This window comes from Lissotriton helveticus, chromosome 5_1 (genome assembly GCF_964261635.1).
Source record: "Lissotriton helveticus chromosome 5_1, aLisHel1.1, whole genome shotgun sequence".
Taxonomy (NCBI): domain Eukaryota; kingdom Metazoa; phylum Chordata; class Amphibia; order Caudata; family Salamandridae; genus Lissotriton; species Lissotriton helveticus.
The window spans coordinates 271,572,294-271,587,041 of record NC_136065.1 but is presented as its reverse complement, the minus strand read 5'-3'; the positions used below and the strand labels follow the sequence as shown (position 1 = coordinate 271,587,041).

The window sequence follows — 14,748 nt, the reverse complement described above, 5'->3', positions numbered from 1 at the left end:
TGACCCATATGTCCTTTGAGACTTTGCTCCAGCTGTGGTTTGACAGACTTTGGGTATAGGTCCGTGAGTTTGGGATGTTGAAGCGGACAATGGAGTGGTCGATCCAGGTGAGTTCTGCGGTGTGACTTATCTGATGCAGTCACTGGAGGTGAAGATAAGGTCTAGCGTGTGGCCTGAGGTGTGCATGGGGTAGTGGAAGAGTCCAGTGTTCATACTGTCGAGGAGGTTGGTAGTGTTGATGTCATGGAGATGGAAGTTACCAAGGAAAATGTAGTTGTTGGAGTCTATGGCATAGGGGACGATTAGGTCAGCGATTTAAGTTTCAGAAGGCTGGATGTGGTCCTGAAACACAGTAGGCGAGGGTGTCCCTGATGGTGGTTTTGCTGTCTGTTTGAAGTCTGAAGTGTAGTTGTTCCATGGCTGGAGTGGTGCCATTTGTGGTGGTGCATTGGATGGATTCTTTGTGTATGATGGCCCTCTGCCAGGCTTGTTGATGTGGTCGCAGTGGGTCATCTTGTATCCTTTGGGTATTGCACTGGCGATGCCTGGCATTGAAGTGGGGTTGAGCCAGGTCGCGGCAAAGACGAGGACGTTGAGTGTGAGGATGGAGAGGAGGTCCCAAATCTCAGTGGTGTGTTTGCACAGTGAGCACAGTGAGTTGCGGTTTCAGTTGACATTTGTGGTATGTTCAGGGGCGGGCTGGTGTATGTGCTGTTGCAGTGGGTGCAGGTGAAAGATCCCACTGATTAGCATGGGTCGGCACTGGAGCAGTTTTTTTGAGGCATCTGTGGTCGAGGCTATAGAGCTCGGTAATGGTGTATCTTCTGGGGTTGTGAGGGCTGGCAGTGTGGCGGGAGGTGCGGTTTAGATGCATTTGGGCACAGCTGGGCTTGCCTTTGGCATGCCAGCAGCATCCACGTTGCTGCCTGCATTAAGTAGGGTTTTGGGTGGGCGGGGTGTCTGTTGGCAAGAAGAATGGTGAGTAGGAAAACACGGGCAGCAAAACCCAGGCACCAGTGCAGGAACTAGAGGCCATATGCTAGTGGCAGGCTAGGTGTCCAGGTGTCTATTTGGCCCAAGCCGTTGAATATGTGGAATATGATGCAAATATTTTTTTGTTTTCGAATTACATGGATTTATAGTGGATAAGATATTTCTTTTAGTTTTGTCCAACCATTAGTTAAGGTGCCTGTCAGGGGCAGAGTGGTCCTGTTTCCAGATGTCCAATTAAAATGATCCCCCTGAAATTAATTCATAATATATTTACTAAAAAATTATCCCGTGGCAGAAATGGAGAGTAAAAGGAAGTATTCCTGTTTAATATTTACTATTTACCAGGAAAGTTGCTTGGTCATCTTTTGATCAGGATAATGGACTGAGGCCTGAGCCTATGATTACTTTCAGATTTTAAAATATCTGTCCCAGCATCTCTTCTCACAGGAGATCCAGATCAGGATGGTTTTCGCTCTATTCAGAAAGTTGATCTAGCAAACAAAACAGCAAACGCATGCCTCTTGCCATTTTTCCGCTCAGTGTTAAATAGCTGAAGCTAATGCTGTAACTTAAGACTTCGCTTAAAAAATGACAAAAGTTGTTGCCACTTTTCTAGCTCGGTATGGATTGCACTGTGCTAAACCAGTTATGAAAATGGAGCTAGTAATAAAGGTGCTTGAGGTGGACAGTTTTAAAGTTGTTTTGGTGTTGTATAAGTGCTCCAAAAAAGAAGTATGTTTCCACCCATGATAAAGGAGTACCCAGAGGTCCTAATTGGTGATTGCTTTTAACCAGGTTTATTCTTACATGGGTGTGCTAGCAGGCTTAGAAGAGATAATCTGGGAGTCTCCATTAGAATTCATCACTTGTCCTCATCTGCTATACGTTATCGAATATATTTTGATGAATTCTACACTTTGGAGAAAAAAGAAAATGTGAGAATAAATTTAAATAAAGTGATTGTCTGTTATGTTGTGTTAATTGTTTTCAAATTATCCAAGCTGATAATGGTCCCTACTAGAGAGTTCTTATGTAGAACAGAATAATAGAACAATTATGTACACACTTTATATGGTGTAATTAATGGGAGGTGGGGGCTATCGAGGGGCACTTCATTCTAGGTATAGTCACAATTATAGGTTCAGACAAGTTACATGTAATTGAATATCCCATAGATACAAATAGCAATGTAAAATTCCAGGGTGTGAGTCAAAATAGAAGATTGCTAAAGAGAACTGTTGACTTTATTAATTTGTGAGAAATATATGTAAAACTGATAAATACTGCTATGAAATTGCTCATTAAGCAGATGAAGGGGATAGTTGTTTTTTATAGAATATTATTTATTGGTGTACAGTTATTGAACCATGAAGGAAAATAAATATGCATTTAACTGCATAATAAAGACATCCAGTCAAAAAAGACAATACTACTTTCAGAAGAAGATTGTTAAACTAATGACATTCTTGGAAAAATGGCAGTGATTCTGATTTGTAGATCTTTACTTTAAATTCTGTAGGCCCTATAGTAATATAATTGTTAAAATTGATGTATAAGGCCAAACTGTCTTAATCTAAGGGTTGGGATGGGATTGACATATGTATAATAAAGATATAGGGAACTTTATGCAGTAGACTCCTTCATTAAATAGTCGCTGATAACAACAACAAAAAACTCTGCTTTCCTGGGTTTTGGGAATATGTTGCTCCTGATACGTAAACATACAAAGTATGTGCCCTGCATTTATAAGGTAATTTGTCTCCTGTGATTACACAGTAAATTGTTCAGCATTTATTAATTGATCTAGAAGCCTGGGCTGAGAAGCAGAATATAATTGCTGTGAACCGTCCCTAGGTAGAAATAAACAGTTCAATTCCGGTAATATTTTAATGCTTTATGCAATAATACAAAAATACAGGTTTGAAAGGGCTAGGGGATTTATGCATAATTTGTACACTGCTCAGAATTTGATAAACAGGAATACTCCCTCTATGTAGAAGAAATGCTGAATTTTATAAATACCTCAATACGATTATGTGGGCTGTCAAAAATAATTGTTTTTGAGAATGGTCTCCAAGAAAGCTCTATCCTAGCCACGTTTTTATTTTGCATTTGATGTGCTGATTTAACTGATTATTGTAGAGCAACAAAGGTTTCTCCACCAGAGATAGAACCGTCCACTGCTTGTCTATGCAGAAACTTTAGTACTATTGGATTCAGTAGAGAGAAACTAGAAAGAGTTAATCAATTATTTGACCTTCTGGTGTTTGAACAAAACTTAAAGTACCGCTCATAGACCATAATAGATTTCCCTTTCTGTTTTTTGCCTGGGAATGCAGTAATTCTTTATTTTGCAAGCTTGTTGAAAGAAGCACTGGATATCAACAGGAAAGTCACTGACGCTAAGGTTGTCATCCCCAACATCAGTACTTCTAGAGTAAGCCTTTTTGGCAATTGGAGATCTTAAAGCATTTAAGAAGACCAAACAAAGGTCTGTGAGTAGAGAAAATGGTTATACATGAGACTACATTTAGGTATGATGGGAATATCTTGTAGAGTGCTGAGTGTGTATGTCAAGGGTTTGTCAAGATCACAAACTGCTCCCTCTCACTCTAGGAATGCTTCTATATTTGTAAATGCAAGAAGAACAAACCTTTCTGTACAATTGAAAGCAGTGTGTGCTTTTGGGGGCGGGGGGGTTTGAGGCTGTGATTGTCTTCTTAGAAATGAAGATATACCGGGTGACTCGGTAATTCCTGGCATGATTCTGCCCAGTGCGTCTCATTGTTGCCCAGTATTTCAAAAGGAGAATCCACCCGCTTGAGCAGTTTGAGTCTCATCATGAAACATCACAGATTTGCAGTTACCCAAATTCGTAATTTCAACTTGGGCCAATACCTCCCATTACCATCCACATCACAAATGTAGGTGTCCTGGAGCAAGGGCCTAAGGGTTTTTTTCTGTTAAGAATGGTTACCAGCTGTTTTGTATTGCAATACTAATGTGATGCTGTCTGTGGTCTGCAAGACCAGCTGCAAGCCACACTAAGCTGCAGAGGGCTCTTTTGAAATTAAATGGATTTCCTACCAGCCAAACCTGCGATAGTATACTGATAGGCTGCTGCATTGAACGTATTAATGTTTCACTAAAAAGTGTATAAAGTATCAAACAAAAGAGCAAGCAGCCTCCATGTATGCACCCAGGATCTGGAGCAACATCCCTGTATCCATCAGGACTGCACCAACTAAGGAAAGAGGTGAAGACACAGCTCTTTAACCCCTTCGACGCTCATGACGAGCTGGGCTCGTCATGCAGTAGCCTCCTGCTACGCTGATGACGAGCCCAGCTCGTCATGAATAGTGGTATCTGTAGAATCCCAGCACAGGAGAAAAATCCCCATAGCGTTCAAGGTGTTAAAGACATGTACATTGAAATTCATTAATGGTCTACTACTTGGCTTCTCTTATTAATCGTTGACTTATGCTCGTCTTTGACTCTGTACAGTGCTTCACTGCTTTATGGCCTGGTGCATGCTATACAAATACCATATACCTGCTTCAGTACATTCATACATAATTTAAAATGCTATGTCAAATATTTTGTTTTCAAATAAATACATTATTGTGTAAATGATAACTGAATTTGCAGTTCATATATCTGGTTTGTTGGGACTTTGTGAGAATGATGAGAAAAGTGCTCTACTGGATAGTAACATAGAACTCATAATTGAATTATGTAACACTTTGCACATAATCTATGCAAGAGATTGATTTCAAATCATCAGCATTCACTATCTAAATTATCTTTCAATCCAACAGAAGTAAGAGCCACAATCAAAAGTGAGAAGAGTGATGATGATAAATGCAGAGGAGAACTGAGACTGCAGCCTCCAAAGATATTTCACAAGAAAAAGAAAAAACAGGTTTTCCATGCTCTGGACCTAAGCCTAAAATCAAATCATTGGGACCGTGGCCCAGCCTATCTCGCAGAGTGGGGAAAAGATGCCACAAACAGCTCTCCTGAAGGAAATAAAATGTGTGGTAAATATGTCAAACCGTACAGCCACAGATCAACAAATGACATGCACTGTAAAAGCCCACTAGAAGAGAAATCTTACAATCAAGGTGCAAAAAGCATCAGTGGGCCATTCACTATTTGGAAAAATAGTAGTGCTCACTTCAGAGATCAAATACATAAATATGGATATTTTTATGGAGACTCAACTCAATTGTCACATTCTATGTTCTATCAGAAGAACCATGCAGAGGAGCAGCTGTATATATGCTGTGAATGTGGAGAAAGCTTTAGTTCTAAATCGAAACACATTAACTGTCAAACACCACATACCGAAGAGAATGTAGTGACAAAGGAGGAGTACCATTATCATGACATTGGATCTCCCTTCCATTACATGCATGAGCCCATGAAGCAGCGACTCCTCTGTAGGTGGATTGAGCCTGAGCAGCCAGTCAACTCCAACAGGACCTGCAGAAACTCTTTCAGTGTCCTGGAAGAGTTAGTCACACATGTCATTGAAGATCACATCAGAGGACCTGATGCAGCCAGCAATGTTTGCTTCTGGAAGGAATGCATGAGAGACGGGAAGCCCTTCAAAGCCAGATATAAGCTTGTGAACCATATCCGCATCCACACAGGTGAAAAACCATTCCACTGCCTCTTCCCGGGATGCCGGAAAGTGTTTGCTCGACAAGAGAACCTAAAGATACACAAAAGAACACACACAGGTGAAAAACCCTTTAAATGCAATTTCACGGACTGTGGCAGACAGTTTGCAAACTCCAGCGACCGCAAAAAGCACATGCATGTGCATACACTAAGCAAACCGTACGTGTGCAAAGTCTGTGATAAATGCTATAGTCACCCAAGTTCCCTCAGAAAGCACATGATGTCCCACAGCTTATCCCCTGAGAGGTGTCTACTTCCCCTGACTACAGAAGACACTTCAAACCCTGAGCTAGAATAGAAAATTGAAAAGTTTAAAAGCAAGTACTCAAGGGATCCATTGACGTTTAACAGGAGTTGGTGCCTGTCAATTTGTTATGCACAGCCTCACACCACCCCCTAATTTGCTTTATAATTGTGCCATTGACTCTGTGAAAAGAAATGACAGTCCTGTTTTCGGAAGTCCGATTAAAAAAGGAAATTTCAAAAAGTCCAGAATGTTAGCCACATTATTTTCCAAGATACCTTCTCTTGTCCTTTCTGAGTAGTGTTCGTAGTGCAAATTATTAAGAAAGGGCTGTGTCTTAGCATTAAGGGCACTCCACTTAGAGAGAGTGCGCGAAAGCAGAAGCTTGAGACTGTAAAGGACTGTGGTTTGTAACCTGTCATTTAAACACCCATAAATCAACTGTAATGAACCCTTTCCTTACAGGTACATTGTGTTCCGCAAGGGTCATATATCCATGTTAGGTCTATTTAATTCAAACATTTGATGAGGTAAAAGGATTCCATTCTTGTCTGTGCTGAATCTGTTCCTACACAAATGTCTAAACATGTTTTGATTTCAGGGTTTGAGAACAGAAACATGCATAAGGTAAAACAGCCACTACATAAGTTTGTGTTTATATTTTTTTTTACTGTTTTGCGTTAGGTCATGAAAACATCAATAAATCTAAAAATATACAAACCATGATATATCCAGATTTTTTAAAGACATTTTTTTATGTGACGATGTAAAAAATAAGAATTTGAGAGAGCTAATGTTACATGCAAGTTTTCCATTGAAACTCAAAACAATCAGGATCAAATAGTATTAAATGTGTGTAAAATATCATACAGCGAACTTATCAGGGGAATGTCAATGTGAGCTAATATGTCATTAAAATTGAGATTTGTATAAAATATTTATAATTCTATAATTAGGTAAAACCAACCGGTACTGTGAGACATTTCTTGCCAATTTATGGATGCCAGATTTAAATTCTAGTTCAGATTTACCACTCCTGAGTAAACCGTAATTCTTGAAAGACCTAAAGATGTGCTCCTTACTCACAGCTGAGCTGAACTCGGCGTTCCATTCAGGAGACTGAAGAGAAATAAGCTGAATGTAGTACCGGTCAATCCAGTTTAAATAAATAAATAATGGAAGCTCAGACATGTATTAGAAGAGCATGACAGTCAAAAAGGATAATGTACATCTGGCAGCATGGCCATCCAGGTGTAAGAGAGCGATGAGTAGTAATAGAGGCTTGTAACTATCATTTAGGGTATTTGTCAAACATGCTCTCTGCCCTGTTTATCAACAAAGTAACGTGCATAACAGATATTTTTGTGTTTTACAAATTACTTTGATATTACCAAGGTTATCATTATTAGGTCCTACCTACATGTAGCTTTAACTGTCCATTGCCAAAGACCTATTGTGGACTGTACCAATTCTTAGAGTGGGCTTTGAGTTACTATTGGCTCGTTTTCTCGTTAGTCTTATGTGCTGGTTTCTTATTTTATTACTTTTTTCCTTTCTTAGTGTTTGTCTATCCCTCCGGTGGAGCAAAGCTTCTTTATCATTCTATTGATTTGATGACTTGTATCATTCCACTGCCTATGTTCTGGGAATTAATTTTTATTTTTCCTTAAGTATTAGAGTCAATGAGTTTTCTTGCTCTCTTTCTCATTTTCTGCTTCCCATATAAGATCCCTGCTCGTGTCAATACCCCCCCACCCCCAACTTCATGGTCTGGTTCTCACCCAATATCCCCTCTCTGGTAGTCAGATTTTTTTTCCTTCCCTACCATAACTTCTTTCTCTGTTACTCCACCCCAAATCCAGGGCACTGCTCCACCAGCTCCTACGTTTAGTCCCATGCCCCAATCTCTTATCTTTTTATTTTACACGACTACTTTTTGAAAGCCTTACAGCCGCAGTTCGCTGCTAGGGCACTCGTTTCTTTCTTTATTATTTATGCACTTTTTAATTATTCTTAAATTTACCACTCCCAGATTAGCCAACTGTAAATGGTGACGCATGCAATATATACTTGTCGGGCTTGTATGCCAATGCTGTCTTGCCTTCGCAAATCTGCTTTTATTTTTTTAATCTTATGCCATATCAAAACAGTATTTGAAAAAGGTTGGGGAACTAAGTGGTACTGTGACTGGAGTGAGTTGAGAAACCCGTCTTAATACAGGTGAGCATTTTTTTTTGGGGGGGGGGGGTATTTTTGCAATTGTTTTGTGGATGAACATTCAGACTCAAATTGGTAGTGTAGTCTATGTGGGTAATTTATTACTAGATAACCATGTAAATCAGGGTGAGATGGTTTCAGTACAGCAAATTGAGAATGGAGGCACACAATTTATCAAGGTAGTTTTGGGGCAGCGACCGCTTACAAGGCAAATTGTTAAAGGTGGTTTGACAAAATTGCGATTCATTGTATCAGTACAGCACTCCAGTTGAGGCATAGGTATCATTTTCGTTGGTGGCAAAAGCAGCACATTTTAAAGTAGTACGTATACTGCAGCATTCACAGGTTGATACAATGTACCGTTCTAGTTCAGTGCAGTAATCTAATTTCACTTAAAAGTTGTAGATAATAGCGAATTGCACCTTATAATATATGGAATGTCTGTTTACATTAGCTAAAGTTACAATCGCGATACCGCTCTGGTTGCACTTGGGAGTTTGTACATGGGCACTCAGTTTTTTTTGTTTTAGCATTCTATATCCTCTAATCTAGGTTGTCTGCCACAAGTTGGTGTGCATAGGAGAGATGGTGGAAAGTGAAGTGGAACTGTGCAGTACTCAAGAAAAGTTACTATAATTGGAATGTGACCAGGACAGTGGAAGTAGAAATGAAGTAGAGGGTAATTGCTTACACACTGGTGAAAGACCTTGAAAACATCACTAGTGACATGGCTGAGCACAGGGAGATTGAAAGTGACTGTTCTGTGAGTGAATGGATTTGAAGCCAATTGTCATTTACAAGTCTGCTGCTTGTATTCCACCACCTGATCAAGACCACACAGAACTTCCCAAATAGCCGATTTGACAGGCCCGCTGCAGGCTGTACCCCCCCAGGGTTGTGCAATCTTTTAATGTGGGGGCAAAGGAGACAGGTTATAATAAATCCGATAGCCAGTGGACCAAACAAGCAAAACCAGTAAGTCCGACACTCCCAAAGAGAAAAACAGTAAACTATTGAGGCCAAGCAGTAAATTTTCCAATGCTAGGAAGTGATCCTAAAGGTTTGTTTGGAAACATTTCTGAAGGGACCCTGTAAATTTGTAGATTTATATAGCGCTACTTAACCCCTGTGAGTGTATCTAGGCACTGTCCATGGGCACGGGGAGATTGTGATTTGCCCAGAATAACAGGATGTTGAGCTAACGCCAAATCTCGAACCTGAATCCATAGCTCCCGAGTCGGGAGCTCTGGCCGCTGTGCCACATTCTGTACAATTGAGAACAGAGATGCGTTGTGCAAGCAGCTCAGTAATGGGGGTCAGTTTCTAGATACCAGTGCCTAATATAAATATCCCAGACCTCGCATCGCTTCGGACGCCATGCCGGATTGTTCTCAGCACTATGTTCACTCTTCTATGAGCTGTACAGAATTTTACATGCAACCTGGTACCACAGTTACACAGAAATCTTAATGTGCCTTCTTCACTACTGAGTCTGTAACTTGCAGATCATAGGTTCACATCCATGATTTGTGCGATAGCTCTGTAGGTTTTGTAGCTGTTGTGTAAATCCTTGTGCAAGTCACATATTTTGATCCTGAGAAACAGTTCAGTGGACTATATGCTTACTGCAAACATTTGGTGGCCCTCCTTGTGGCATTGGTTTCAAGCAGTAGAGCTTAATTCTTCAGATGTGGATGAAATTAATGCTATTGAGGTGGGCAGTGCCATGATTAAACATAAAAAACATAATTCTGAACAAATACAATCTCACTGTCTGTATTTCCTTCTAAATCCCCAGTTTTTGCTTCACAAAGTTAACTTTAAAAAGTATATAGCTCACTGACTTGTTTCATAAGTACACACAGAGTCTAATTGGTGCTGGTGGTGTCATTTGGTCGGCACTGGAACTCTGTGTTTTTTGGGGCCTGAGGCTTATTGTTCATTATCGGAATTTGGGCAGTGGCGGCTGGCACTGATTGAGGGGTAAGGGGTTGAAAAAAAAGGGAAAAACTCACCTTTTGCTGCTGTTCCGCCTTCTCTCCGATCCGAACAGGAACCAGGAAGCACACCCAGGCTCCCCTGACCAATCACATGCAGCGTTGTGATTGGTCAGGGGATTTTGGGTGCTTACCAATCACAATGATGCAATGAAGCTTTGTGATTGGTATGAGCGCTGTGGTTTGGTGCTCAGCCAGGGAATGGGAGCCTGGGCATGTTCTCCACCCAGTGGGTGCCTGGTTGTAGAATAGGCAAAGTGCACAAAATGGTTTGGCTGGCCTGAGAGGGCCAGCGAAACAGTCATGTGCACTTAGGAGTCGGCAAACCACTCCTCACCTGCTCCTCTGTCATTGGAGCAGCCTGCGCTGCCACGCAAAGCTGTAGCAGAAGGAAACATAAAATGATAAAACCTTGAGTTATCATTTTTTGTTCCCTTTATTTCACTGCTGCAAGGCAGTGTGACGACGTTCCTCTGCCTCATTGCAGGAGCTGACACTGAATTTAGCCCAGGGCGCGAGAGAATATGGGAAAGAAGAAAGGGGACGGAAAGAGGAAGATGAAAAAACACTGACAAATGGAGAAAGCAGGGGTGAAAAATGACTCACTCAGTGTGCAAAGATTTGAAGCCTCCTCTTTTTAAAATAATCATAATAAAAAGAGGAACTTTTAGATAACCTCCTTGATCTATTGGTCTCCTCAGTACCATTTACATTTTGCTTCTGCCCACCAAATATTGTAATGGGTCGGCCTCCTTTGGAAATTGGCTCTCTTCACTGTGAGTGATGACCGGTTTACTCTTGCACATGAGCACTTTCACCCAAAAACGAGTCCACTTTAGTTGCAGCACTTGTAGCCCAGATTCTGCTTTCATTTCATGTTGTTTTCGTTTAGTGTTGCAGTAATCACTTTTTAGTATTTGTAGTCTTAATAGGGTTTACCCCTTTTAAACCTATTGCATGTGTTTCCACATGTTACTGAGTCACAGTAATGTATACTCAAAGATAGGACTGTTCTAGCAGTGAATATTTTGACTTGTTTGGATAGAAAGGTGCTAATCATGGTCAGGAATACTAAGAATATACTAAGAATAATTGGGTGCCATTAGGGTTATCTGATCGTTTATCAAAATGGTGGAATCAAGAGTTACCTCCCAGAGTTTTATATTTAGAAACTGTTAGTATTGCCGGATTTTTCTTCCATCACAAAAGATCAATACACTCCATCACGTACTGTTGTTCCCTATGAGTAGTAACTAAAAAAAAATGCACTACTTCTTGTACCTCTGCATTTGACCCAGGAGTCCCTAATGTGTAGTGTTCTTGTATAATTGGTCACTTATGTCATCAGTCGAAGAATTATACTTATGAATATTGAAAATATGCACATCCTGATACAAGAATATTGTGTGCAAAATATCGAAGACCAAAATATTGAAAGGTAAGTGCATATAGAGGAAGTATAGATTTACTATTCAAACTTCAAATATACGTACCTTGTCCATATATATCATCTTGGTACATATATGTGGAGTTAGGTATTGAAAATCTATGCTTCCCTTTTGATACTTTGGTTTGGAAAATACATTTTCTTAAATGTTGCTGTCCTGCGATATTCTATCTCTGAAGTATAGATTGAAAATCATCAGAAAAAGTGTGAAAGTGGATGGTGAGATTTTCCAGAAGATCTAAGTGTGGAAGAACATACAAGTTAAAAAGCTGAACACTTATGGAACCTTGCAAAGCACATGGAGCCTGGGTTTGATCTGATCTCTTTACAAACCATGCAAATACAATCTGTTCTTCTTTGAGGAGAGATGCGAACGAATCCAAAACTCCTATAAAAGGTCTTTTCCATTCTATGCAGCTAAAGTCTCATGCACACTGGTTCCAAACAAGTGCCCATTTTAAAACGGTTATTAAATCTTAAAATGTTACATATGTACTAATTTTTCAATTATTTTCAAATTTCATTCATAATTATACTACCGAACCCTAAGTAAGCTTTATTATTACCATCCCCCCCATAATCTGAGTGTTTGTGTGGGCATGAAAAGCCTGCAATATGATATACTTGGGGCATTTAAATAAAATGGACAGGACAGGGTCATAATTTCGCTCCACTAATCCAGACTGTTGCCAAGGATCTGAGGTTCCTGCTGTGAGCAAAGTTGTAATTATGACTCAATTTTTTCATCAGGTGGCTAGAGCCTTGTGGCTTGATTACTCCGGATTCAGGTGGTTGTGATTGGTTGGACGCTCTACAGCGTGCATCCTTGACACATGGTGCATAAGATAGCTGGTGCATAATGCGTGATGGTGATGGCCTATTCTAGTGAATGCTTACATGTATATAGTTCAGAAAAATGTATACATCTAGGGTCGAGTAGTGCGCCATGTGGATTCTAATGTAAGCTTTAATATGAAGTGTACACCTAGTAAGATTAACATAATTCATATTTCCTCAGTGCAACAGAAAGTATATTGCAGTGCATGAGTATCTTGTGTAGGTGATTCAGTGTACTTCTACATTTTTTTAAAAAATAGTTGTCTTTTCAAGAATCTTTGCATAGCCTCTTTCACTTTCTTGTTACGCAAGCTGTAAATAAAAGGGTTTACCAATGGGGTGACAACAGTATACATCACTGAACCTACTTTGTCCTTCTGAAGTGAGTAGCTTGATGTTGGTCGAATATAACTGAAAAGAATGGTCCCGTAGTATAAACTAACCACGGTGAGATGAGAAGAGCAGGTGGAAAAAGCGCAACGTCTCCCTTTGTTGGAGCGGATTCCCAGAATGGTAGAAATTATTGATATATAGGAGACCACAATGGTCAAGATGGAGGCCATGGCCATCATTGTGGCTTCAGTTAAGATCAGGAGCTCATTGGTAGATGTGTCTGAGCAAGAAAGCTTCAGCATTGCTGGTATGTCACAGAAAAAGTTCTCAATGAAGTTAGGTCCACAGAAGAACAACAATGAAATCATCACACTGTGCAGCAAGGAATTTAGAAAACCTGTGATCCAGGAGCCCATTGAAAGTAGGAAATTTACTCTCCTGTTCATCACCAGGACATATTGAAATGGTCTACATATTGCAACATATCTGTCATAAGCCATGACCCCAAGTAAGTAGCTCTCTGCATAAAAACGCTACAAAGAAGTACAGCTGTGTGATGCAATTCCTTAAAGAAATGGATCTCTGCTTTGACATAATGTTCACCAGCATGTTCGGGACAGTGACCGAAGTGAGGCAGAAATCCGCCAGCGACAGGTGGCAGATGAAGAAATACATGGGGCTGCGGAGCTCTGACTCAGTGGTGATGACCGCAATGATGATGACATTACCGAATATTGCAATAAAGTACATTATCAAGAAAATAATGAATAATGGAAGCTGATGGTCTGGGTTGTCTGAGAGTCCCAGAAGGACAAATTCCATCACCAAAGTCCGGTTTGTGTTTTGCATTTTTACCAACGAAATAATCTAAATAAATGGCAGCTGAAAAATATTGAAAGTATTCATGAAATTAGCACATTTCTGTACGGCCCTCCATCTATACCTAATAATCTCACAATTTTAGCAACCCCACCCGCACCACCAGCATTTGTGCCAAAAGAAGCAAGCAGTTCTTGCAGGCCATTAACTATATCGTGGGGATCTTTAGAATATCAAGCAAACGCTAAGCCATCAGGTTTCCTGAAGACTTTTTTTTTAATTATAATTCATGTACTGTAAATATTGCAAGATTTACCTTTGAAATGGTCTCTACATTTGGATTCTCTGGGCAAGTTGTGCCACAATAATAATTCTATAGCACTCCTCCCTGTTTGACAGGTTGTAAGCTAACCTTGTCCTCTAAGGAGGATCTACATTTGTCTCCATATGTCTCTGTGGCGAGATGGCTTGAATGTGCTAAAAAGTAATTACAACGGACACTGGACTCAACCAAGGGGACAAAGTAGTCCATGTTGATTTTTTTTTTCCTTTTGTCGATGTCTCAAGTTACATTTCAGGAAATGGGAAACACCCTCAAACCCAACAAGTGTTGGACCAAAAGTAAATACCTGCAAAGAGAATACCATCACCAGGTGCAACACACACTGGGTTTGAAGCATTCTGGGGAAAGGAAGAGTTCTTATTTTCCTAGGTGGTTGATCTTTGTCACCATCTGAATCCCACAGTGTGATGCACACCTAGACAAAGGGTAAACATGGTGCAGTCAAATGCAGATGGAGAGAGCTGTACATAGGGTTGCTGCTCGTTACCCTAGAGCTTAGCATGATATAGCCCATGCAGTTTTATCTGCACTTATGTTTGTGTGAGGATTTTGTTTCTGTGAGATGGTACAGGTTCATGCCTATTGAAAGATGAGGTCTAACAGCATAATATCATATAACAGAGCTGCCCTCTTATACTTAAAGCCTCCCCCCTTGTTAATCGTCCCATATATACATTGCCCATTCCCATCGATATTAGTCTCCAATCCAACACGGTACTCCAAGCACTGGAGAGAATTGTTTTAAATTCGCCCGGCTTAATAAATTCACTTAACCTGAGCGCTTAGCAAGCACTCCTAAAATGTGTTCTAAATAATGCGAAATGTATACTGA

At 40.2% G+C, this 14,748-nt stretch overlaps 1 protein-coding gene and 1 pseudogene across 2 annotated transcripts in view; one reads left to right on the top strand and one right to left on the bottom strand.

Moving 5' to 3' along the window:
* Window positions 1–6,646, top strand: part of LOC144754422 (uncharacterized) — a 72,509-nt gene extending 65,863 nt beyond the window's left edge. For both annotated transcript variants that reach the window (XM_078642186.1, XM_078642185.1), the window contains one exon: window positions 4,812–6,646. In XM_078642186.1, the coding sequence (XP_078498312.1) occupies window positions 4,812–5,977 (1,166 nt within the window). In that variant the 3' untranslated portion in view covers window positions 5,978–6,646. The remainder of the gene's footprint in view (window positions 1–4,811) is intronic.
* Window positions 6,647–12,660: 6,014 nt separating this feature from the next.
* LOC144752442 (olfactory receptor 1G1-like) lies at window positions 12,661–13,603 on the bottom strand (annotated as a pseudogene).
* Window positions 13,604–14,748: the final 1,145 nt, after the last annotated feature.